General features: G+C 40.2%; 1 protein-coding gene across 25 annotated transcripts in view; it reads right to left on the bottom strand.

The window, feature by feature from the left end:
- The window catches only part of ANK3 (ankyrin 3), a 560461-nt gene that overhangs the window by 70081 nt on the left and 462979 nt on the right, over positions 1-27401 (bottom strand). For 16 of the 25 annotated variants that reach the window (XM_045581850.1, XM_045581851.1, XM_045581847.1 and 13 more), the window contains 2 exons: positions 20041-20164; positions 14705-14807 (listed from right to left, as the gene is read on the bottom strand). In XM_045581850.1, coding sequence (XP_045437806.1) covers positions 14705-14807; positions 20041-20164 — 227 coding nt within the window. Of the gene's footprint in view, positions 1-14704; positions 14808-18336; positions 18349-20040; positions 20165-27144; positions 27199-27401 lie in introns of all 25 variants that reach the window. The other 9 variants (XM_045581838.1, XM_045581844.1, XM_045581842.1 and 6 more) reach the window with 4 other exon arrangements.

Below are 27401 nucleotides of genomic sequence, written 5' to 3'. Positions count from 1 at the left end.
GACCCTAAGGGACCAGGGACAAACCACAGGCAGTCTCCGCCTAAGCAGAGCTGCAGACAGCCCCGTTTCAGCAGACTCCTGATCGGATTAAATAACCAGCCACTGCTGTTTGCCAGGCAAGGGAGGGTGAAGCCTCTGTGGAGGCCTCGAGCAGCATCAGACGTGCCATGTCTGCATCTGTTTCACACATTATGTCCAGCACGCAATACAAAACTGCCAGGCATGGCCAAGAGCACATGAACAAAAACAAGAAAGAAAGAGGAAAAAAAAAAAAAAAAAAAAAAAAAAAAAAAAAACCCACACCCAAATATTATAGACTCCAGGTTATCCTACATTTTGAAGTAAGCTAATAAGAACTTTAAGTAAGTATGATTAGTATGTTTAAGAAAATAGAGAGAGAAAACAAACAACCACAGAAAATAAAAAGAGGATAATTTAACAGAGTATGGAATGTAAGAAAGAATCAAATAGGCATTTGTCCAGTTCTAAATACAATGTTAGTTCCTGACTAGACACAACAGAAAATGGGGTTAGTGAATTGGAAGCATAAATGGAAAACTATACAAAATGAAGGATGATGTTTTTAAAAAATAATGGAAAGTATAGAAAACAGTATGAGACATGTGCGACACAGTGAAAAATTTTAACATAAGTGAATTTAGAAGAGGAGAATAAAGCAAAAGTTATATTTGAATAGAGAATGGCTAAGAATGTTTTAAATCTGATATAAGATATTATCCCACAGACCAAAAATAAGATCACTCTCAATTTTTGTCCTGTTCAAGAGTTGGTTCCTACTAATGCTCCATTAAATGACAGAACTCAAAGACAGTAACAAATATGATAGCATTCAAGTTGGAAAGAATGCCTGGAAATTAGAGTAAGATTAAAATAAAAATAGGAGAGAACATGTAAGAAAGCAGAGAATCAGTTCAGGAATTTCTTATCTTCTGTCCCTCTCCAAAAGAAAGAGTTCTAAAATGAGAAAAATAGTAAAATAAAGAAGTCAAGGAAATAATTCAAGAAAATTTTCCAGAGCTGACGACAGGTGCCTAGCTTAAAAGGACCCACAGAATGACCAGAACTAGAAAGAAATATAAACCCCACTTCCCAACTCGAAAAAAAAAAAAAAAAATCAGAATGATTCTCCAAATTTTAGAAAGGAAAATGGTCACAGGTGACAAACTTCCACCAGATTTTAAGAGCAAAAACTAAAGTTAAGGACAAGGCAGTGGAACAATTCCTTCAATGTTCTGAGGGAAAATGATTTTCAACCCCAAATTCTATAACCAGCCAAACAAACAAAAAGTATAAAATTTAAGAATAGAATTATTTTGCTGAAACCGGTTTGACTCAGTGGATAAAGTGTCGTTCTGCGGACTGAAAGGTCCCAGGTTTGATTCCGGTCAAGGGCATGTACGTTGGTTGCGGGCACATCCCGATAGGGGGTGTGCAGGAGGCAGCTGGTCGATGTTTCTCTGTCATCGATGTTTCTAGCTCTCTATTCCTCTCCCTTCCTTTCTGTAAAAAATCAATAAAATATATATTTTTTAAAAAGAATAGAATTATTTTAAGATATGTGAAACCTCATAAAAAAGATACATATCTGATGCACTCTGTAAAGGAAGGAAACTATTGAAAGATATGCTCCACCAAACAAGGCCTAAACCAAGTAAGACACAGGGTCTAATACAAGAACAGGGAGTTTTCATGGTGCCAAAGGAAGAGGAATCAGGAGGCGTCCAAGGAACGGGACAACTAAGGAAGCTCCCGGGGAGATGAATTAGGAAGATGAAATTTATGAATATATATTGAAAGGAGACTTTTCACAACTGGGGAGGAATGTGTGGGTTGGGCTAGTGATTTGTAGAGAGAGCAACAACTAAACGAGAAAACTTAGGGAAAGCAAATACTGTACCAAAAAGAAAATGCAATCATAACATACTTCGTATCTGTAAATAACATTACATAGGCATAATAATAGAACCATTAAACACACACAGGAATAACCAAAATGAAATACAACAGCTTGGGGGAACAAAGGGGATGGGAAGTATGCACAGCGGAAGAGAAGAGCTGTTTTAAAAATTAAGAGCTTCATCTTCCATTTTGGTGAGTCAAGAAAATTCCTGTAATGAGGAAAAAGCCAACAAGAAGCAACATGCATATCATTTAGAGACATGAAAGTGTATAATAAAAGTCTCAAAAGATATGCTAAGAATTTGTCTCTGGAGAGAAGGTATTTCTTTCTCCCCTAATGAGTATGTCTTATGAAACAGCATGACTTTTTACTGGCTTGAATAAACTTCGATAATACTAAAGCTTAAAATTTTAAAAATTACTCTGAATTATTATACTAAGATTAAAAAAAAAAAAAAAACACCCTCTGAAATTAAATTGGGGGGAAAAAAACACCTGTAGAGCATGTAGGTGCAAGCCACTAGCCAATCTAGAGCCTAGAAAAATACAAAAATAAATGAGGGAGAGAGAATTTTCTTAGCATTCAATGAGAGAAGACACATTCAGTGGACGAATGTGCAATGAATGGTGTTAACGGGAGCCCATAAATCCAAGGTCCTAACCCCAAAGGAGCAATGCATCTCTTCAGAAAGACCCCACATTCTCTATGGGTAAAGCCAAAGCTTAGGTGTTCGTTTCAGTCTGGCGTTGGTTACTAACTTTTGGAGATCCCGACTAACCTCGCTTCAGAGCAGGGCAGAGCATTCAATAGAAAGTGGGTGGCGCTGCTCATTTTACTTTTCAGCAAACTGCAACTTCTGCCTTTGAGGCCCTGAGGTTACTTTCCACAAAGGAACACCCCTTTTTAAAAATTTCTAATAAATAAGTAATATCACACTCTTCTTTGGCAATGACAGTAAATTATTTACCTTTGGCAGGCTTAGAAACATGCACTGGTGACATTAATAATTGAATCAATGAGCATATCACACAAAAAGGTATCAGCACCATCATGCAATATTGATCGAAGCCGGAGTATGCCAGCACACTGGGATTCCACGCCACTTCGAGTTATTCCCAACTCCTTACCCCTCCTAACGCTTAGCCACTCACTGAAACTCCCTCTTAACACAGATGAACAAATGTATAGTGAACAAATATACTTGTTTGAGACGACCAGCTCTGTGTCCCAATGTTTGTCCCAGTTATTTTTTAAAAATATTTTATTATTTTTTTACAGAGAGGGAGAAGGATAGAGAGCTAGGAACATCGATGAGAGAGAAACATCCATCAGCTGCCTCCTGCACGCCCCCCACTGGGGATGTGCCCACAACCAAGGTACATGCCCTTGACCAGAATCAAACCCGGGACCCTTCAGTCCACAGGCCGATGCTTTATCCACTCAGCTAAACTGGTTTTGGCTGACCCAGTTATTTTTTTTTTTTTTCATAGAGGTCTGCTTAGGTTTATGGGAAGACCTAACAATTTTAGTAACCTCAATGCAGACACACAAAATGCTCTTCCTACAGTGCACCCACCTAAATTAAAAAATACAACAATTCAACAAAGCCTATGGTCTTTACAGAAAGAGAATGAGTTCGTAGCTTCATTTCCAAGTGACCCATCTCTGAATACTTATTTCTACAGATTAGCACTTACTTAAAGCTGAAGTGTGCAATTTGAACTGTTTACTAACTTTCACAAACATTATGAATTTCAAAATGTTGTGCATGGCACCATGGTACCAACAAAGAGCTTTCCCCTACTTGGTGACTGATCAAACAGACATTTAAAGTGATAAATAGGACACCACATGTGATGATGGTTAAGAGATGAAACAGAGTTGGCTCTTGAGTTTCCTACAGCAAGGAGGGGTGTTCCCAGGGTCTAATGGAAAACACTGGCTTTGAAGTTTAGTCACACACTTGGATTTGAAAATTGCCTTTGCCACTTGCTAATGGAGAACACTTCTTTCCCACTCCCAAGCTTCCCATTTTGGAATGGCAACCCCATTATGTAAATCAGGCCTCTTCCTATCCCCTTATATTCCTTTTGACCCTTAAAATGTGGAGTGGTTTATCTGAGTGGTAAATTTGGGAAAAGTAGCTGGGAAGGCTCTGCTCAGAACCAATTTTCACCCTCGTGGGCTGCACTTGGTCACAGAGCACAGACATCCTCCTCTGATCCCTAAATCCATCTCTGTGATGGGTGCACCTGGGCTGGTGAGGCTGCCTCTGGGCAAGGGGTCTGCCAATTCACAGGTCCAATTAGCAGACCCACTGGCTCAGACACTAAGCCAGCCCTCAACATTGAAAAAAATAAAATATTGTCTCTGACCTTTCCTTATCTTTATTGAAAGCCCCTCTGGAGATGCCCAACATGTTTCATGACCCTTAGCAAGTTTCTTAACTTTTCTCAGTCTCAGTTTTCTCATTTTCAAATTGAGGTTTGGTTGATATGGAGATTAAATTAAAACACACATAAAAAATCTGGCACCAAATGCTGGCCTAAAATTATAGCGTCTCTTTAAACATGTAGTAGTTTCTACTTTTCAAAGGACTTTCATGTGTAGAAGCTCATTTGTTAAAATCTGGTAATCGGTGGAAAAAGTACAGCAGAAGCAAAGATATTTGGTGTCAGCACTGACCATTTACAATTGTATGCACCAAATACATACAGAGCCTGCTCAGTAAAAAGAATGCACCTTATAAATGCCTCGGTCTTATTTACTGACTCAAAAATGTTTACATTCCCATGTTAACAGCAGAATCACTAGGCCTTTCCATTCATTTGTTCTCTGAGTCCTCAGAACACAGAAGGTCTGGGAGGTACGTAATATTATACCTATTTTACAATTGAGGAAACTCAACTTCAGAAAGAAACTCTGAACATTTAACAAAATATGGTCAAAACCCACACCGGGTGGCTTTAATAGAACACTACATTAAGGAAAAACTCATGTTGACTTAATAAGACCTTATACTTCCATGTCAAAAGTGATACAAATAAGCACATCATTTTCAACATTGCAAGTGATATCAAGGATACTAATAAAGTAAAATTGCATATTATTTAATAGAATCCAAAGCCTGACTAATGATGATATCACTGTCTCCAAGAGCTTAGTACCTTTCCAAAATAGTTTCTCACTAACCCTATTCATCAGGGGAAGAGGAGAGCAAATACACACTGGCCTTACAAACCAGGACACACCCGGATGCCCAGGTCCGGAAATAAATGTCTGGTCACAGAAGAAGAGAGGCAGGAGACAAAGTATTTGCAAGGAAAAGAAAGAGAAATCTACTTAGCTACAATACTGAAAGATTCTCCAGGCTCCTGACTGTCAACCCCCGACATTGAATGACGTTAGTTCTCATCTGTGAACCTTGCTGGCCCGGAAGCCAGCATATTAACTGGAGGCCTTGACAGGACCGGGCAGGGGAACCCACATGGGTATCAGTTCCCTTAGACCAGGGGTGAGGAACGTCTGCCCTGAGGGCCGTATAAGGCAAGAAATCATTTGCTCCAGCCCTCCCAAGGCATTAGGGGTGAGTTAATTGTTCGACTAAATGTAGCAGGCTAATTTGTAAGTTGATAATTTTGTATGGCTCATGAATGATGTTATAAATATCCAAATAGCCCTTGGCAGAAAAAGGGTTCCCACCCTTGTCTGGGACATGGAAGAGATGACTTGGGCTGTGTCACTTCATAGCCCAGTGAATGGCAAGTCATAAAAACCTCACTGAACCTCCATTTCTGCATTAGGGTAATGGGTACATAATATTAACTGCCCAGATTCACTGAGATGACGGAATGACCCAAGTAATTAAAAAGCAATTTGGAAATTCTAAATTGCTATGCAAACAAAAGCACAGACAATAACATGCTAATACTCCCAGGTTTGTTTGTTACAATGGAAGATAACTTCTTAAATTTAATAACATTGCAGCCATCTTTGTAGCTTTTTAGGATAGCATTCGTCTTATCAGACTACAGAGATGTTAATCCCTATTGGATTAACAAGCAAAGGGATATTTTGGCTGTGACAAGTATTTGTCTAAACCCCAACTCTTCCTGAGGCGAATTAGCTTTACCCAGGCCTGCTACACTTCCTCCTCAGAGTGGCCCTGCAGCTTAGTGGTCAGCAGAATGGGTTCAAGTAGCCATAAGACAAATTCTATTCTCAGCTCTACCATCTCATGCCATCTACTGTGACAGAGTGAGTGACAAGCTCCTCCCGGCCCCAGTCTCTTGGACCGTGAGGTGGCAATGATAATACCTACTTCATAAGGTGGCGAAAAGCAGGCAATGAGAAGATTAATTTGACAAAGTGTTTTGACAGGTACTGCACTAAGACCTGTAGTTATTGTGATCAAAGGAGTGGTTATTGAGTGAAAGAAATGGCAAGCGGGTACCAAAATAGAGAGAGAGTAGATCTGTTTGGGCATTCAGCATGACTATTTGGGAAAATTCTTTTTAGAATGAATGCCATCTTTTTAAAAACTATGTCATTCATAGTCACAGAGAACAGAATGATGGTTATTAGAGACTTGTGGGGTGTGGGGGGAAGGGAAGATATTGATCAAAGGCTATAAAGTTTCAGTTATAAGATGAATAAATTCTGGAAATCCAATGTACTGCATGGTAACTGTAGCTAATGATAATGTATTATATACTTGAAGTTTGCTAAGATAGTAGATCTGAAATGTTCTTATTACACAAAATAAATTATAACTATGGAAGGTGATATATATATATATATATATATATATATATATATATATATATATATATGTTTTGCTGTGGAAATCATTTCACAATGTATATATATGTCAAAGCATCATGTTTTACATCTTAAAATAAGAATTCCTTAAAAGAAAACCTGATTCAAGCAGCAAAATACAGTAAAACTTACAGGCTTACTAAAGCACTATTTTTTTTTAAAGTATTTCTTTTCTTAAAGTCAACTAATATTACCTCTTAAGACCTATTTGAGGCTACTAAACCAGAATGAGGCTGGGTTCTTTGGGACTTCCAAATCTGATTGATTTCCAGATAACTTAGCTACCAACTTCAACAAAGTAAGGTGAATCAAGGTCAGGGTGGAAGCTGAGAATATTAAAACATCCTGCTTAAGATGTCTAAAGGAACTGTACTACCTTAAGCCACAACATTGACAAAAAAAAAAAATCTGTAATCTTGCTGACCAATCTGCCAGAAGTGTTGACCGGATCACCTGAGTAATGCTGGCAAAGCACTTGGAAGAGAAAAAGCAGCATATTAAATGTCAGCAGTCAAAAGTGCTTATCTTCCAGGGGACTATCTCTAGCAAATCTTTATTCCCAGGCTGGCTACCTTTTACCGCCATGCACACCTTTTAGAGCCCCTTAGGAATGAGCTGAAGTGAGAGAAATTCCAGGAAGTAAATCTGCTGATGTAGGGGAAGGGTGTGTGTATGGGGTATAGGAGTGTTTGGAAGGGGTTTGAGCGGTAGAGAAGGAAACCTATTATGATAACCAACCTTTTGGGCTAGGTATTGCTCTCCTCTTCTACTACTGAGATAACTGAAAATTGCTAGATCTTAAAAAAATTAATGCGCAATGTCTCCTGAAGAACCCTCCAATTTGCACATGACTTCCTAACATATAAAGTAGTGCATCACATGATCTATGACTAAATATACATGAGATCATCCTTACATCGCCTCAAAAAAGGCCCCATCTAACCCAAAGGAGCTAGAATCCTAGCTATGAGGTAAATGAGAAGAGTGACGACGTGACAATTGCCTCCAGGTACGAGAAGGTACTAATAAGGTTTTAATATTATAATATAATATTAACCACAGAGTCCTCTCCACAGTTACCATTCAAATAGCCAGTGCAATTGTAAACACAACCTTAGTTAAACCTTCAAATCTTATTCTCCTTTGAGTCCCTGCCACTTGTCCTCTTACGCATAAAACACTTGGGTAAATCTGGTCTGAGAGAGCAAGTCTGCAAAATGAAAGCAATCTAATTAGTGGGACAGGATTGCACAGTTGTCCCATTTCTCTCTTCTCATTAACATGCTGCCCCTCTATCAGCAGAACAGTAAGGAAATAAAAGGTGCTCATTCCTTAGTGATCAGCTGGCAAAGAACGCCTTTCTAAGAGTTTTGTGTGTTCTTTTCCCTTGAGAACACCCAAGTTTATAGCTTGTCTCTTAAATCACAGCTCATTTTCTTTTAATTTTGTTAAACTTAGATTTATTTCTAGAGAGAAAGCATAAAATGGAATCTCAAAACTAGATGGCACTTTAAGTTATTAGACTTTGCACACGGCCCTTGATATGTGATTGTTCATGTCAGGTTTGACGACTACCAACAGCAAGCGAGGACAGAAACCCGAATTAAACTGGCTTAAGACACCCTTTCCCTAGGGGCGGGAGGGGAGAGATTGAGATTAATTTACCTGTTTATACAGTGAGAAAGTCTGGATGGCACTAACTACAGGTGTGGCTGAGGCCAGCCATGGCTCAAAAGATGGTAGGGATCCTTGGTCTGCATGCTGCACCCCCGGCAGCATTGGGTTTACATCAGCGTGATAGTTTAGCAATTCCCAAAAGGCTAGACAAAGTCTCAAATTTAAGTCTCATTAGACTGGCTAAGATTTTACATTTCTTCCTGACGCCATTATTGTAATCTAGGAAAAGAAATAACTGAAGGGCCAGGTTTGGGGTTTGTCCTTAGAGGAGATGGGTGGATTTCAACCCCTTCTCAACTAGATGACTGAGAGATGGGGGGCGGGGGGGGGCGGGGAGGGGGCAGATGTTTTGGCATCAGACCCTGTGATGCCCACGTAAAGAAAGTGGAATTGGTGCATGCAGGCAAAAGCTGTAAGTGATTTCTGCTCTCCTCCCGTCTTGGAATAGCCACCAGAAATTACAGTGAAGTGCATGTTTCTGCTGGCAATATACATCCCTTGGTCTTACAACTACGTCTAGGGTCATCCAAAGGAAGCATAATTAATTAGTTAGCCTTCAAAGTATTTTTTTTAGACCACTATAATGAGTTCTGCCTCATTTTCAGAAAAAGGTTGAATATTTCCATTCCTTTAATGATGTCTCATATGCCAAAATTTTAAGCAGAATAATTTTCTCCGTAATTTTCATGACTGGTTGCTGAATGTAAGTTGTGGGTTCCTTTTAAAGCATATTAAATAAGAACTTATTACTGGAATTCGAAATAAGCATAATAAAGAACACATGTCTAAACATAATCTTTTATGCAAAAATGGATTAAGAAGATGGTACTACACCCATATATATATTTTTACAAGCATGTGTATTTTTTAAAAAATTAATCCTTACCCAAGGATAGGTTCTTTATATTGATTTTGTTAGAGAAGGGAGAGAGAGAAAAAAATTGATATGAGACATCAATTGGTTGCCTTCTATATGTTTACTGACTGGGGTTCAAACCCACAACCTAGGTATGTGTCCTGACTGGGAACTGAGCCCACAATACTTCTGGTGTATGAACAATGCTGCAACCAACTGAGCCACCTGGCCAGGGTGATGCCACACCCGTATTGAGAATACTAACAAGTATGAGATCCTGGAGGTTGGAGAGTCAAGGCTGGGCTCTCGCTGGCTTCCTTCTCACTCACTCACACTAAGCAGTGCAGATGTGCAGTGTAACTGTGGGTTAGTATTGAAAGGAGGCAACCTGGAGCCAGATGGCCAGTGGCTCTCTGCCATTTACCAGCTGCGTCCCCTGGGGCAAGTCACATAAGCTGCCTGAGCACTTCAGTTTCTTCATCTTTTCAATGGAGCCAAGAAATGATTTCATAGGGTTTTTGGGAAGGGGATATGAGTTAATGCTGGTAAAACTTAGGATAGTGCCTGGCATGGAGTAGGAGGTTAGCCGTTTCCACCACCATCACATAAGTATAGCCGCCATATCTCCAGATGCTAATGTACTCCACTGATGTGAAGAGGCCTGGCTGACCTGGACCACCACAGACAACAGCACAGAGAGTGCTTCCCATAATTATGTCAGGAGATAGGACAGAACCGGCTATTCTATTCATCTTAGACAAATGGGCTTCAGCTTCGAGTTATCTCGTTTCTTTATTACCACCTATTTGGAAAGAAATGCTTCCAAGAATGCTTGCTCTAAGACTACCTGACACGCACAACTCTGAGCTTATAAAACAAATACATTAGATGTCGACTGGCCAATATATAGGGAAGATCCCAGGCAGAGTGCCCTAAATCAGCGATTCCTACCTACAGACGTATTCCAGGATAACCCGTGGAGTGTTAGAAACACACACATGCCAAGGAATCCCATCAGGGAGATTCTGATTCTGTCGGCAGCTTGTTTTCCAAACAGCCACAGTCAATTCCAATGTGTGCTCTCACCAGGAATCGGTGCTTTTCAATTAAGGGTGCATTCAAAAGTTCGGGGCCCAGGCCCCACCCAGATCCACTGAATCTGAACTGAGCTATTGTTTTGTTTTATTTTTTAAAGTTCTTTGGGTATCCAGTCAGCATGGCCCAGTGGTTGAGCACTGACCTATGAACCAGGTAGTCATGGTTCAATTCCCGGTCAGGGCACATGCCAGGTTTGTGGACTTGATTCCCAGTGTGGGGCATGCAGGGGGAGGCTGATCAATGATTTTCTCGAATTATTGATGTTTATATCTCTCTTTCCCTCTTCCTTCCTCTCTGGAATAAAAATTAATTAATTAATTAATTAATTAATTAATTAAAATAAATAATAAATAATAAATACATAAATAAATAAGCTTATTGGGTGATTCTCACCAGTAGTCAGATAATCACCTGGCAAATGCAAGATGTGGTTTATTTGCATATAATTTTCAGAAACATATCTAAAGGTGTCTCTTGATTAAAAGGTGAAAGAATTGGGAGTTCATGGATAACCCATATCACATTAAAAAAAAAAAAGTCCACTCTTTACCGGGGTGGAGGGAGGACTGAGCGGTTTACAGACTAATCCGTGAAGGCCCAGCAAGGAAGGAGGTTGGCTTGCTTCTCCCAGCTCTCTTCCCCAGTGCCGGCCTCCACACCTGCCTCCACGCACACAGTGGCGGGCCTGTGGGAATTACCCCGGGTCTCAACTGTCCTGTAGCTGTGGTTAATGTGCAAGCTGCTATATCAGCAGCAGCAGAAAAATAAACGAGGCTTTATGTGAGTGAGGTCTACGCATGCTGAAAAAAATGTGCGGAGAGTTAATTTTTATCCTTTTCCGCCTTACCTTGTCAAAGCAACTTTGGGCAATGACAGGGCAGTTTTAAACCTGACAGTAAGTCATGGAACACTGCTTTAGGAATTCTGAGGATCGAAGACCTCTGGCATGCCTTCACACAAAATCAATACCGTGGAGAGACTCCGCTTTGAAGTTTATAAATCTAGAGCGAGAGGCATGATAGACATAAACTAATACTTCTGGTACTTAAATTTTAATGTAAGGCGTGTAAATGAGCTGCTAAGGTAAATGCTCCTCACTAATCGTGCACAGTGTAACTGGACTCCTCCCTCTGGAAACTTCTCTTTTGAAGAATTAGCCTTTTCTCTCTCTTCTATAATGAATGAGACTCTTGGGACTAAGTAGGTTAATACACCTCTTTCAGAAGTTGTTTTCCCTTTTCTTCCAGGTTTTCTATTTTGAAGGTGTCCATACAAATAAGAAAGTTGAAAAAACAGTCTAAGGAATACCCATACACATTCCACTACGTTAAACAATTAACATTTTGCCGCATTTGCTTTTTTTCTCCCCCCCTCTCTCTCTTCACACACATACACTTTTTTATTCCTGCTGAACTACTTGAAAATAAATAGCTGACTTAATAATTACTTCATTCCTGAAAACTTCAGCAATGCATACCCCTGCCTGGAATAGAGATAGTCCCCTGTAGAGCTGCAATACTGTTACAGCTGCTAAAAAATTAACTATTTCCTAACAGGATAGCCAGTAAACTTTCAAATGCCACTGAGACCGGTTTGGCTCAGTGGTGGAGCATCGGTCTGCGGACTGAAAGGTCCCAGGTTCAACTCCGGTCAGGGGCATGTACGTTGGTTGCAGGCACATCCCCGATGGGGGGTGTGCAAGAGGCAGCTGGTCGATGTTTCTCTTTCATTGATGTTTTTAGCTCTCTATCTCTCTCCCTTCCTCTCTGTAAAAAAATCAATAAAATATATTTAAAAAAAATTTTTTTTTTCAAATGCCCTCAACCATCACTACAATGCTTTTATGCCGTCCACATTTTTTTTTCTTCATTTTTTTTCAAATCTCTGGGGAATTTATCATGAAAGTATGGCCAGGAGTAAGGTTATATCTTCATGAAACATGCCCTTTCAACAAGGCATGCTCGCCAGACCATGGGATTCTCTGTGGTCATTAAAGAAAGCAACTTCCTGTTTCTGCAGTTATCAGCTTCAGATTTCTTTGTAAAGATTTCAAGGTGTCCTAAGCCTACCATTCCCCTGACTGCTCTACAGGAGTGTTGTGAAGACCACAGAAATTGAAATAGCAACAAAATGAGCAAAAGGACATCAGTTTTATCTCAAAACTTCTCTTTACCCTTTATTTTTCACAAATCCTTCATTCCACTTAAGTATGTCTAGGTAAAAGCTAACAGTGAATGCTGTGAGGACCCACAGAAGTCCATCTGTAACCTTGCATTATTGCAAATGTTTATAGTATTTTACTTTACGGTTGCTGTGCTGAACATGGTAGGAAATGTAACTATGGTGGTAATAGTGGTGCAGGTGGTGGTGGAAGTAATGGTGGCAGTGATGGATGGTGGTGGTAGTGGCAATATGGTGAGGTCATGATGATTGTGATCCCAATTTCAAGCCCTTGCCACAAAGCAAATACACATTCAGAAATATAGACCATAATTAGTTTAAGTATGGATTTTGTTATTTCAGTATAGAACTAGACACATTTCATACAAGAGAAAAAATGTCACTGATACACAACAAATATACTTTCACCTGCAATTTTATAAGTCTTGTGTGGTTTCTTTAGGATATGAGAATATCAGGCATTTTTACACTTATAATTATTACCCCATGAACATCTCATTTCAGTTGGGAACATCAAGAGATCAGGATGATCTGACTAGAATAATGACCACAGCCAACCAAGCAAAGAGTCCTTCAGAACTTCTCAACCAACACCAGGACAACACCTCACACCCAAGTCCTTAGCTTCATGATTTGAGACAAGTGATTTTTTAGTGTTAACACCGACATCAACCATGACAAACTGTTGTACCTGTAATCATCCCACAAGGGTGTTTTTGTCTAAACAAACTGAATAGCCACTGTATTCACCTTGGAAGGCCTGGAAGCTAAGAATGTTCTAGGGAGTGTAGAATAATAAAATGTTTCCTGTAGGTCCTCGTGATGCACAATGTACATCTGTGTGTTTGGAAATCAGCATCTCCAGACAAGTGGGAGTCCTGACGTTCTGACTCTCGGCTTATCATCTTATTCATCTGCTCAAATTTACCTTCATTGAGCAGTGAATAAGTCCAGCATAATTTCACCAATCATCTACATTGTTCAGTATTATAAGCCACATTCAAAATTAACTTTATAGTTCAAACAGTTTCCTCTATCATCAACTCAGGAATGCAAATTTAAAATCAGGTATTGTGTGTTTCTAGTATAATGAACCATCCTGAGCCCACATGCAGCAGAACTACATTGCTGGGACTTCTTATATTAAACCAATATCTATTCAGCCATAATTATTGAAACACCCAAACACCAAGTGAACCTAGCAAAGATTCTGGTAGAAAGCAAAATGCTATCACATCTTGAGAAGGCCCATTACACACCTTGGAAACTAAGGAATAAAAAACATGAACCAATCTAATCTTTACTTGCTAAAAAAAATTGTAGCGAATTCTAACATGATAAAAATTTTGTTTAGAAAGCCCTGGGCAGCATTGCTAAGTGATTAGAGCATTGGCCATTGTACCCGAGAATCTCTAGTTGGGTTTCCAGTAAAGGGCACATTATCTGGGTTGCAGGCTTGATCCCCAGTTCTGGTCAAGGTGCTTGTGGGAGGTAACCAATCACTGTGTCTCTCTCACATCGATATTTTTCTTTCTCTTCCTCTCTCCCTCCCTTCAACTCTTAAAAAAAAAAAAAAGCAATGGAAAAAATCTCCTCGGGTGAAGATTAACAAAAAGTTTGTTTAGGAAAATCAAACATTCATGTGGATAATGTACATAACTTTACTCACAAATTATTGTTATTAACTCTTTTTAAAAATTAAACTAGATTAGACCTAGAAATGAGAAAAGAGATCCATGTTTTGCCTAGGACTTTCTGAGTTTTTCTCGGTGAGATTTTTAAGGACTCACTGAGGAAAAGAGGGTTATTTCCATTTATGGCACAATTAATTAAAAAAATATATTTTTCTTGATTTTAAAGAGGAAGGAAGAGGGAGAGACAGATAGAAACAATGAGAGAGAGAATCATTGATCAGCTGCCTCCTGCACACCCCACACTGGGGATGGAGCCTGCAACCCAGATCGATGCTCAACTGCAGAGCAACACCAGTCGGGCTGATAATTTTTTTTTTAAGTGGCAATACAGATAAATTTACAAATGCAAAATAAAACATGCAGAAATATAGTTCTTGTCATGGGACAAAGAGTTTGATTCAAACATACAAATGGAAATTTAACAATCAAAGAGTATTTTTTAAAAAGAATGCCTACCTGCTCTTTGGATGGCACCAGGAGTTCTTCAATCATCATGCTGTCCCGGGCATAGGAGCTTCTGTTCAAGGTGTAAGACCTATCCGAACTGAAGGAGCGGAGGCTGTTGTATTTACAGTTAACCATTCAAGAGTGGTAGATGATGATGAGATGAATAAAAAAAAATTAATGCATGCAACTTTAAAAAACAGGCAAGATGGCTAAAAATATCAACAAAAAAATAAAATCCCTTATATTTGAGGAAATTTCTTAAGCTTGGACAATCTCATGATCAGTTTTTGTTTAAAATCTGGCCAATTGGTGTTAAGTCTGTGAGAAGATGAAATGCATGAAAACTTTGGATGCTGCACTGCGACAGTCAAACCAACAGGACAAGTGAGAAGAACCAGATCATTCCAGATAATTTGATAACCTGAGAGATTTTTCTATGATAAGACCTTATGTTAATCTCCTCTCTTTCTGGTCCACATCTGGTTAGCTTACATTATTCAGTGAACTTGTGTCTGCTGTGAATGGTTCTGTTTATGTGTCTTGGGAGCTAGAATATAGAGTTAAATTATTGAGAGGTTTATGGTTGCTACTCAGGCAGAGCATCAAGAAGGAAATAAGCAGTGTTATGAATCCATCTTACATGACCATCCTTGCCATCTTTCTGGCCTTGAAAATTTCATTTCCAGGTGAGCTCACTTTTTTATTTCCTTTTCTTTCTTGCTGTTTCTACCTTCTCCTTTTCACCCGCTTTCAAATCCTCTACACAGCACCTGAACTTCCCAGAGTGCAAGCTTCCTTATGCCCTCACATGCCACTCTCCCCACTGACCTCTAAACTAAAAACTGACAAGGGTTTGGGGATGAGCGAAAAGGTTGAAGGTGGTCAAAAGGTACAAAATCCCAGTTATAAAATAAGTCAGTCCTGGGGGTGTAATGTGCAGCTTGGCAGTTATAGCTAATAATGCTGTTTTATATAGTTGAAAGTCGCTAAGAGAGCAGATCTTAAAAAGTTCTCATCACAAGAAAGAAAAATGGTAACTATGTGTGGTGATGGATGTTAACTAGAATTACTGTGATAATCATTTTTCAATACATACACCTATTGAATCAATATATTGTACATCTGAAGCTAATATAACGTTATTTGTCGATTATATCTTGATCTTTTAAAAAGCAATAGAGAAGGGGCACTGGTAACCCTGCACATGTCCACATAGGACTCGCAGGTGGTCTGAGCCTTGGCAGGACACCTGTGTTGCTACAGGAACACAGCGGATGGAGGTGGGGAGCTGCTTCAGGCATCTCCCGCATGCCTCCCTCGCTCACCTGCCACGGTGGGCTGTGACCAGGCAGCTCTTTGTTGCCTCCTGAGGCTTCCTGCTCACCCTCCTTGGCAGAAAGGGGCAGAACACTAAACCATGTAGCTGCAGTCTAGATCTGGCTCCTCAGCTAGTGTGGCAGACAAGGCCCATGGCAGCTGGCACCTGTCGCTGCCTATGTAATGAACAAACTGCCTGGATGTAAATGTGGCTGCAGGAATCTTTACCAGTAGATCCCGTCAGACTCTGGCCTTGGCCTTGTGTGTACTCAACAGGGAAGAGAGCAAGGGAGAGGTGAATAAGGAATGACTCCTTGCTTTGCACAAAACGATTTCTCTCCCCCTCTGCACTTACTGTACTAAGGATTACCCTAAAGTGAGTATTTTCATATCAATACACAGAGGCCCCTGAATTATTTGATGTGTCTATATAAATGAGGATGTACATTCTTCTAGGGCCAGAGTCTTGGCTTTCACCAGAATCTTAGAGGGATCTAGAACTCCAGAATGACTAATATTCTATAGTCCTTACTTAGTGTCTTCAGCAAATATCTGCTAAGTGGCTATTAGGAGCTAGTCAAAATATTAAGAACAGGATATAGAAGGGAAAAAAGTAAGCATTATCCCTGCATAGAGGTGTTTACCTAGTAAACCATGTGACCTTGAACACTTGAGCTTTCTGTACCCCCATAATTCATAGCTTTTTCTCCCACCCACCCCCATTTCAGCTGCAAACATTTCCTTCCGTCATTCCTGTTTTAGCTCCCTCACATTCTCTCAAGTATATTTTATAAACTTCCTAAAAGCAGGAACTCTCTTTCTACTCTCTAAGTCAGCTGCCCAACAGAACTTTTCCTGAAGAAGGATGTGTTCTAAACCTGCACTGTCCAACACAGTGTCCACTGGCCACACGCGGCTGCAAGCAGCTGGAGTGTGGCCAGTGACTGAAGAACTGAATTTTAGATCTTATTTTATTTTCATTTTAAATAATTGTCATCTAAATAGCTGTGCCACTAGGACCTACACTATCAGACAGTGCAACTTCTAAGTACTCACAGCAAGGCTCTATTTTGCTGCAGGGGTGTGATTTGAGAAATTCACTTGCTGCCTCAGGCACTCATCTAAGTTATGGTCCCTTCTGTGTATGCTAATACTAGAGGCCTGGTGCACGAAATTCCTGCACTTGTGTGGGGAGGTCCCTCAGCCAGGCCTGCACCCTCTCACAGTGTGGGAGCCCTTGGGGGATGTATGACTGTTGACTTAAGCCCACCCCTCATGGACTGTCAGTCAGACATCCTTAGCTAGTCTTTCTATTAAAACATCCTTAGCGCTGCTTCCGGCTTCTGGCTGAGTGGCACTCCCCCTGTGGGAGCACAATGACCACCAGGGGGCAGCTCCTGCATTGAGTGTCTGCCCCCTGGTGGTCAATGCACCTCATAATGACAGTAGATTTGCATATTAGCCTTTTATTATATAGGATTGGTGATACCTGAGAACAGTTTTACTGTAGATGTGGGCAAAGACTTAACATTTTAAAGAAATACTTACATATTTATTTTAATTTCAGCTTTTAGTTATACCTAAGTTGGGTTGATAACTCTTAAGCATCCTCTTTCTTTTCGCTTACAGAGGCGTGCCAACTACAGGACAGAGCCCCGAAATGGAAGCCACCGACAGAAAGGCCTAACAATGTCTCCGCTTTATTGTCTGAAGTTCTTACTCTGAACTGTTCCAGACCAGCTTACATTAAGCAGATGGAGCCAATTAAATCCATCAAGCTTCACTGGGAATCCTTAATACACCGAAATAATTCCAGCTACTAAAATTAGACATTATTTGCATGGGGATCTGGAAAGCATTAAATCGGTTTTTAACTAAGGTCAACTATATTATTTGTAGCCATCAGTATAGCCTACGTGTTAAGTACAGGAAGTGTTAGAAAACCACATGCCTGAGGATTCTTAAAATTATAACAGTGTGCTTAGCACAATTCAAATAAAACACAACCAGCAGACAAACAGCTCTTCCAGATGTTTTCTTTAAGTCCAGGGACATCTCTCCAGTAACTTCATGCACTATACAAACCTTGTGAAGCGAAAGAAATTCCTTAAATATTCAATGTTGCATGAGTAACATTTCTTAGCATACATATAGCTACTTGCTAATTTCCTCAGAACCACAAAACTGATTTGCTAAAGCTGAGCAGAACAGAAAAGCGCATGGCAGAACACAGCACAGCACAGCACAGCACAATGCTGAGGAAAACAAAAATGAGAAAATGAGCCAGGGAAAGGCAGGGGACACTGGAAAGTGCCATTTCTTACCTGATCTTGGGACTATTTTAAAGTATTTTTACAAAAACACAGAAGAAGAAGGAAGCAAAAAAAAAAAAAAAAAAAATCAGACGGGGGGAAAAAAGAAAAAAAAAACGTTATGGCTGAATGAGTTACACACTTAATGTATTTCTTTTTAAATGTTACACTCAGAATATTATACTTGGCAATACTCTAACTATACCTTAATACATAATGGCTTTATGATTTATTTTTATATTTGCCTCTGAGCATAACATGAGTTGCCAATGTAAAAAAAAAAAAAATGAGTTACATATAACAGCAACAAATAATAATAATGGTACAATAAAAACCAGAAGTGTGGAAGCCTCACAACCATCTTGGGGGAAAAAAAAAAATGAGACAATATTCTGGTTTCATCACTCATTGGATGCCAGCTGCTACAATTTCCTATATGCAAATGAGTAATTAACAAAATGTTACCTTTAATATACTATCTCAGGAAGAGGATCAGTGGGTTGTTGAATTACAAAGCCTATTAAATCTCTAAATAGAATTTTCGATTGAGATCCTTTAATATTTTACATAATTTAGTTATATTTTTTTATTATCTGTGGTTAGATGAAATATTAAAGGTTATTTCCTCTTTTTGTTAATGACAGCTGTTACATGAAGACTTTAGGCATATATAAAGTCTTCGCATAAAGTCTTCATATATGTAAAGTAAAAATCCTACTCTGTTATATGAGATTCCAAATTCTGTTAAAAAACAAAAAGATTAACTTGAAAAAAACATCAATTCAGTATCTAAACTGGCCCCATCAAGGATACCAAGAATTAACTCTTAGGTTTACTTAGTGGGAAGTGCAATTTACTATTAGACAATGAAACTTTTTACAACAGATACTTAAACGATAGGAAAATGTCCCCAGGGCTCTGGCTCAGATGGTTTAATTATTAGCTTTCACATAACTTGACTGTCAGCAAACAAGCTGTTAACCCAACCAGGGAAAAGAAGTCCCCAAATTCTGGACAAGGTCCTATTTCTTTCAACCACTGTCAGGTAAGCTTGAGCCAAGCTTTTCCACATTCCCAAGTTTTATGCTTTAGTTGTAGGGACTGAAGTTGCCACTATCCCTGGCTTGCTAAGTCACTGTTTCACGCCTGACATGTCCCTTGTAAACAAATTAATGGGAAAGTTTTCGAAGAGATACTCAAACACTTGGTAGGCAAGTCTAATAAACTATAGATAGATAGATAGATAGATAGATAGATAGATAGATAGATAGTCTCAAACATGAATTCTTCTTTTAATAATAGAGAACAGTGACCAACCAACACAAACATTTCTTACTTATTGGAAAACAAGAATTTTTCTTTCCATTAGAACAAAATTTAATTTTGAAACATATAACCCAGATCGGTTCTCCCAGTTTTGCCTGTGAGCCCTTTTGCTAGTATGCTTGAAGCATGACTGCAAGGTAGGGGAGAAAGAGAACCATTAACACGGTCAATCAGGGACAATTAAGGACTGAAAACCACGAATGGAAATATAAATAGCAAGAAAATAGCGGAGCACATACAATGGAGAAGCGAACATTTCACCCAATTCACATCCTCATCCAAAGAGCATATTTGGGGAGAATGGTGAGAATGGAAAATGATTTTGGTTTATGACAGATCGTGGTTGTTGTAAATTACCCCTGGAAAACAACAACAGCAACGATGAAATACCTGGCAGAACGGGCCCCGAGGCTGAAGCCCATGTAGCCCTCAGCAGGCAGAGAATCGTCGCCCAGCTCCTTGAGGTCCTGCGGCCCCAGGTACTTGTCAGTGTCCCCCGTCAGAGCGTCCTCGCCTGCGGAGGGACAAAGCAAGCCCCCGTCAGAAGCTCCCCTTTGGAAAAGGTGTCTGCGGTGGAGAACCCTATTCCTTTGGTCACCAGCAAGTCACCCATGCTCTCTGTCTTCTTCTGCTGTGCCCTGGATAATATTTGTGGCTGCCGTGTAGCAGGAAAAAAGTATGGGCAGAGGTTAGTTCATCATTTCAGGAGTGAATTTAAGTAGCAGAAAAAGCTCTGGTGTTAAGTGCTGATTTTAAAAGAAGTTTCTCTCCCGCCAACGCAGAGTAGAAAGAAGGATTTTTAAAAAATGTTAATCAGTTTTCCTCAACGCACTGTGATGAGGGCAGCCTGTTTGAATGGACGTTGTTGCAAAATAAAAACCACCTCTTCCTTACTGTTCTGGACATTATATGTGGGGAGAGAGAGTTTTGTTTAAATAGTCTTCTCACACCCAGGATTCGTTTGGGGCTTCTGCAAAAAACTAGCTACTTAATCTGAAGGATAACTGCTCAATTGGGGAACGTTGAATCCTACCAATTTGCAACTGTCCCTAAACCCATCACATGAACTACCCAGCCCCGAGGCCCCCAGGCCTGAACCCTCATTGGAAAGTAGAGATCAAATGGGAGTTCCCAGCACTTTGGAAAGGAACTGTATAAACTGTTCTTTAGCCATCGATGCAAAGAGTTAACCGCAGAAAATACTCTGACTGGCTCCACATGCACAATATGACCTCACGCGGAAAAACCACATTCCAAGAGTGACAGGGCAGGTTTTCCAGAGGCTTTTGCCCCCTGGGACGGTTCCCATCCTTTGCACAGGCCGTGGCAAAGTTCCTTCCGCAAACAGGCAAACGCTGTCTCCTTTTTATGACTCTCATTCTCTTTCTGGACACAAACTTGGCTGGCCCCGTGAGATTTCAAAAGCCCTGTGTTATGTTTGCTCAAAGGTGAGTGATTCATCCGCTCCAGCGACATTTTCCAATGCCTTTCTCAGTCCCATTTAGACTTTCCATTCATTTAAGCTTAGGAAACCGCAGGGGCTCATCTTTTTAAACTACTAATCAAGTCCAAAAATACACTGTCAACTACTGTTTGTGTTTTGTTTTTTTTTCCTTCCAAATGTAAAATACTAAACAGATCAACTTTCTTCTGTGACCCAGGACCAGGAGATTATTTTAAGTAACTATTTACAGCTGGGCTAATTTTCACAATCACCACAAATGAGACAAAAAAAAACAACAACAAAAACCAACAACAACAGTGCACACCAAGTACAACTTAAAGAAAGATCTTACTCTGTCGCCAAGCCATTTTCACCAGGAGGGGAGGATCAGATGCTTCCTGAGGTTTCCAGGAATTCCTTAACCAGTGATTTAGAATCTACCTCCAAATCAGCCCAAACCAGCCAGTCAGTCCCTGGGGTGTAGCCACCGTCTTCACCACCGCCACTGAGCTCCTCTCAGCATCTCCTCCGTCTCCTCGTAGGCAATTGAGGAAGTACACATCTTCTCCTACTCATCAGAGCTCCAAGATTGTCAAGATTTCAGACCAAAAAAAAAAAAAAAAAAAAAAGGAAAAACAAAACCTGGCTACTCCTAATTGAGATTAAGATCCTTTTGATTACTCCGCAGACAACATCCTTTTAAAGCGCCTTCTGATTGGATTAAAAACTCCTCTGGCAAGCCTCTAGCAGGACCGAATGGTGACATAAATGCAAGCCATGAGTTATTTGTATGTAAATATGAGGGCAGCTCCAGTGTAGACTTTCGGTAATTTGATTCCAGTGCTCCGTGCCTAACCGGGTAACCGAGACAGCCTTCCACCGGGGAGAGCTGGGAGCGAGGTGCTGCATGGAATGAGGGGGTGACTCTTCTCCCACGTGGGCGAGGAGCCGGCCAACCCAGGTAGAGGAAAAACAGAGGAAAACAAAGAAGCGGCCCAGCGGGGAGTGGCGGGAGCTCCCGGCAAACTTTCAACTTTGTTCTCAGCTGGGACACCGGGAGCCGAGGTTATTTATGGTCCCTGTCAGGTGGAAGGAGGGGAAACAAGAGTGAGAGAGAGAGGGAGGAAGGGCGGGCCTGCCCTTGAGAAGAGCTTGTGAAACTGTGAGGCCCAGGGAAGCAGCAGTGATTCCCATAGCTCTCCAAGAAGCTCCTGAGATCCCACTCCTCAGCCATGGCCGCTGCACTGAGAAGAGAAGAGCAGGAGCAGCAGGAAGAGAAGAAGGGAGACCAGCTGAGCGAGTGGATGTTCTGCTTTATTTGGGGGCACAGGTTCTTTCAGCTCTTTAACACACTCCGAGGGACTCCCTGGTTCTACCTCTTGGGAGGTCCCTGCAGAGAGAGAGAGAGGCGGGGTGGAGTGGGCTGGAGAGGCCTGTGGGGCTGCGAGTAGGTGTTCCCTCTCTCCTGGACTCCTGGCCCCTTCCCAGCTGCCCCACCCTGTGTGTGTTGGCAGAGCTGGCACTCTGCACCGAGCAGCACTCTGCACCCTCCACCTGGCCACACACAGAGGCCATTTCTTCCCTCTTTTCCAGAACCACTGGAGACAGGCTAGAAAGGGAGTGAAGGGCTTGAAACTGTCCTGATGAAGTCAGTGGTCTGCAGCACTGTTTCATGCCAGTGCATCTATCTCTTGGATTGTTACCTAAACATACTGACATTGGAATCTGGAGAACCGATAAAGTGGGAGACGGATTTGGTTTTTCTGGATAAATGCATACGTCACCGCATCAATAAATGACTCATGGAATGTGAAGGTGATAGGACTCCTGACACCTGGAGTTTCCATGTGGCCTGGCTGTAATCAACATCGTAAATGTGCACAGATACAAGGGAAGCCCTTTATAATGCCTGGCCCACACGGAAACATATTCCCCAGCGCAAGAATCCTTTCCAGTCCTGGGGAGAGTCATGGTGAAGATGGAGAAAATGTCCCAAACGGACTGCCATGTAAAAAGGGTCTTTGTTGGCCAGCCTCTCTCTGGCCACTCCTCCTCACACACCCAGCCTGCCCTCTGCTATGCAGATGATTGCAGTCCCTGGAATTCCTGAAAGTCTTCTAGACTTTGAACCACTGCACAGGGCGCATTGCCCCTTTACCCTTCCTTCTGCATCTGAGTCATTTCTCCAATGTCTGACTCTTCCTAGAACTCCTCCCTCCCTCACTCATCCTCTTCAGTGAGGTGTCCCGCCGGTGGGCTTCCCTTATCAGACTGTGTTGCCAGGAGAACCATCTGCTCAGTGTCTCCCACTGGATGGTGAGATTCCCCAGATTAGGAACCAAATTTTCCTGGGGCCTGGCATAGTGTAAATGCCCCATGAATATTTGAATTCATGATTACTTTTATTAATGAGGTCGGTGGTTGTGTTTTCTTTCCCATCTACATTCTGCAGTCACTTAGCACTTTTTTTTTTTGCATGTCAAGCTTGATAATTGGCTGGTAGGCAGTAAAATGTCAATAAAATTAAGTTTTCATTCCTTTTTACCTATCCCTCTTAGATTTCATAATGGTCATTGTAAAACCAAAAAGAAGCATGGGGTTGGAACAGGCGTGGGAGCTGTCAATACATTTGATCAAAGATGAATTAAAATAACATATGACATTAAAAATTATGCACCTACCACTGTAGAAAAGTAAAGCCCTAGCCGGTTTGTCTCAGTGGATAGAGCGCTGGCCTATGGACTGAAGGGTCCTGGGTTCCATACTGGTCAAGGGCACATGACCAAGTTGTGGGCTTGATTCCCAGTAGGGGACGTGCAGGAGGCAGCCAATCAATGACTCTCATCAGTGATGTTTCTATCTCTCTCTCCTTCTCCATCCTCTCTAAAATCAATATATATATATATATCACAAAACATTTCTTACAAGTTAGAGAATTCAGAAATAAAGGCACTGGTATTATTTTAATGCAGTTTTGAATGGTAGGTGCTCTGGATTAAAATCCAAGTTCCACTGCTACAGATTAGGTGACCTTTGAAACATTCTTTACTCTGAGTCAGTTTCAACCTCTACAAAACTGGAATAGTAACCCTGCCTCTCTCTGGCCACTCCCCCTCACAATAAACTTTTGGGGGGATTAAATGGAAAAATGCGCAAAGTGAGGGCTTAATGCCCACTAATTATTACTATTATTCTATGACTCAGTTTTCTCTAGAGCCCAAGCATCTGAATGCATGAACTCACATAGTTAGCATTTAAATTGCTACTATTTATACTAATAAGGGCAAAAATCCACCCATAGCAGGAATTTGTCCCTGCTCTCTACTGGCTAACACAGGGCCTAGATAGTCAATAAATATTTGATTGAATGAAAGAATGAACAATAATAATAAAACTAACTTACCTTCCTTTCAATAAACACAATATCCTATAATTATTAGGACATGCTACTACTTGGTATAACACACTACTGTACCAAGTTCAGAAAGGAATGAGGTAAATTGTGGTGAGTGATTTATTAACTGCCTCTAATCCATTCTATAAATAAAAAAACGTTTTATTAGTGGCAGCTTCTGACCAATACTTCTTATACAAAGGCAATTCTATTAATGGACAACACTCACCCAACATCAGATATATTTAGTTAAAATATATACAGGGGTGGTCAAAAGTAGTTTATAGTTCTAATACAATAATCCATAACACAAGAATAAACTGTTTTGTGTACTCACAGCTGAAGACCTACTTTTGCCCATTTCTGTATATTATCAAGAAACACTAGTTTTTACTTACTAACTAGTTTTTACTTACTTGAGTGGGTTTATGTTTCCTGTAAGTGTTTGGTACACTGGCTTGACTTTTGGATGCAGGGGAAGTGATTATTCATGACTTCCGAGTCCGAGTTCAAAGAAACCTAATAGTTCCTGCCTCAGTCTACTGGAATACTTGTTTTGGGGAAAGCCAATAGAATTGTAAGACATTTTACTACCTTGAGACCACCATGCTTGTGAAGAAACTCAAGGTAGCCATAAAGAGGTGGCTCAGAAAGACAGAGATGCCCAGGCAATCCCCAGCCATTCCAGCCATCTGAGGTAACAGACCTTTGAATAAAGACACCCTCATGAACACCTGGCCATGTTATTCCTGCCTCAGCTGCTATCTGACATGAAAGATCTCCAGAACCCAGCTGAGCCGAATCAACTCACACAACCAGGGTAGATAATAATAATAAATGATGCCACTGAGTGTAGAGATGGGTTGGTACATTGTGATCATTAGTGGAAGCAGAGCACAATGAAAAATGAGAAGGTCCAAAGGTAAGCCAAAGAGGTCACACACTGGTTGCCTAATGCATCCCTAGGGAATTCTAGTTAGCTCCATAGTGCATTACGTGATTAGGGTTGCCAAGTCCAAGGGAAGTACACTGGTAAATGCCACCAGAGGCCTTATTTTTTTTAGTATTGATTTTGTGCCTTTCAAGATTAGAAGCCTGGGTGTTCTTTTTGTTAATCCATTTCTAACAAGATAACGCCAGAGGCTGAAAAATGTTAAAAGAACACAAAACACCTCAAATCTACTTTGACCCACCATTAACCAAATAAGGAAAGCTGTCCCAGCTACCTCTCCAATGTCCCAGCTACCTCCTCCTCCTCATCCTCCTCTATCATGACCAGGCCAAGAGAAGAGGTTCCCGTACCACAATCAAACTTTCAAAGCTTCATACACTTTGTCTACCAGGAAAGAATACAAAATAAAATCAAGGATAGAGGAGAGAAAGAAAGATAATATGTACATGAAAGGATTATCATGACTGTGGTTGGTCAAAAAGGTGTGCCCTCATTCCTTTTTAGATTTCATGTCCATGGCCCAGTGTCAGTACGAGGTGGAATATACCTAAGCCAAGTTCCTTGCTCTCTTACTTATGCCCACTAACATTCCTTTTTAGGCAAAATAGAGGAAATGGTTCTTGGCCCAATATTTAGAAGTGTTTACATGTCCCAAAAGTTCTTTATTTTATCTTATTTATTTTTGCATATAATTTTCTTTTACTCTTTTCCCCTTTAAGCCCATCACCAAGGAATGCTTTTGTTACTTTTTCAGGAGCTGAAAATTGCTTTCTCAACTAGATAGAGACTAGAATCATAAAGAAAGTTCCTTAAGGTAACTACATCAAATTATATTGTCAGAATCTTTGCTTAGTTCTTCTGCTGTGAGATGCAGAAATCTTCCCAAGGTATAAATTTTGTAACATTATAAAGTTGAAATTAAGAATACAAAACACCTTAAATAATTAATGCAACACCTCCAAATTACATGAGATCATTTAGAAGACAGATTAAAAGAAATAAAGAGAAAATCAATCTTTACACTCCAGTGATTTATTATGAATTAGTTTCTTACTAGAAATAAACAAACAGTATTACAGATAAGCAGTTAATCATCAGAAGTTAGAAGATTCAAATTTACTTGTTCTGAGAAAAGTGATATATATATATTTTTTTTAAATCACCACATAGCAAAGAGAAGAAATGAAAACTATTGGGAAAGAGAAACCCTTTAGCCATTTCTGGAGTACATTATAGAAGAGTAGAATGAGATCACATCATTAAAATCAACACCACTATTTATTGAGCATTTACTATGTTCTAGGCACTAGTTGGTGCTTTTTAAGTATTATTTCATATAATTCTCACAATGATATTATAAATGGAATTGTTATTTCTATTTCAAGATAAAACCCTGTTCATACTAAGAGTAAGATTACTGATTATGTGGGGAAAATCAAATTCAAAATCAGTTGGTTTGACACAGAGCTCTCTTTTAACTACTGCAATATGCTGTGCTATTGAATAAATAGTGTGAGAGACTGGTAACCAAATGTAAGCTCCATGAGGACAGGGTTTTCTTTTTCTTTATATTTCTCTGTCCAAGGCCCAGAGGAGAGCCTGGCACATAGTACATGCTCAGTAAATGTGTACAATGAAAGTTCAGTGATTGCATCTGGAGATGGCTACTACATTACTGAAGCAACGAGAAGACGGGAGACTTACTTTTCACCGACAACTCTTCTACCTTGGGAATTTTATACCATGTGCATCTACCACCTATTCAAAAAACGAATAAAATTAAAACAAAACAAAACAAAACAAAACACAGGGACAGCAGGCAAATCATTAGGCTGTGTGTTTCTTTCATCTGAAAAGTATTTTGATATGTAAAGATCTGCCAGGTAGGTATTAAGATGTGTATGTGCACTGGCAAATATTTGGCAAACATGAATAGGAAATGGTATTTTAAGATATTTGAC

The sequence above is a fragment of the Pipistrellus kuhlii genome, unplaced genomic scaffold (genome assembly GCF_014108245.1).
Source record: "Pipistrellus kuhlii isolate mPipKuh1 unplaced genomic scaffold, mPipKuh1.p scaffold_m20_p_15, whole genome shotgun sequence".
NCBI classification, from domain to species: Eukaryota; Metazoa; Chordata; class Mammalia; order Chiroptera; family Vespertilionidae; genus Pipistrellus; species Pipistrellus kuhlii.
This window is presented reverse-complemented; position numbering and strand designations above follow the sequence as displayed.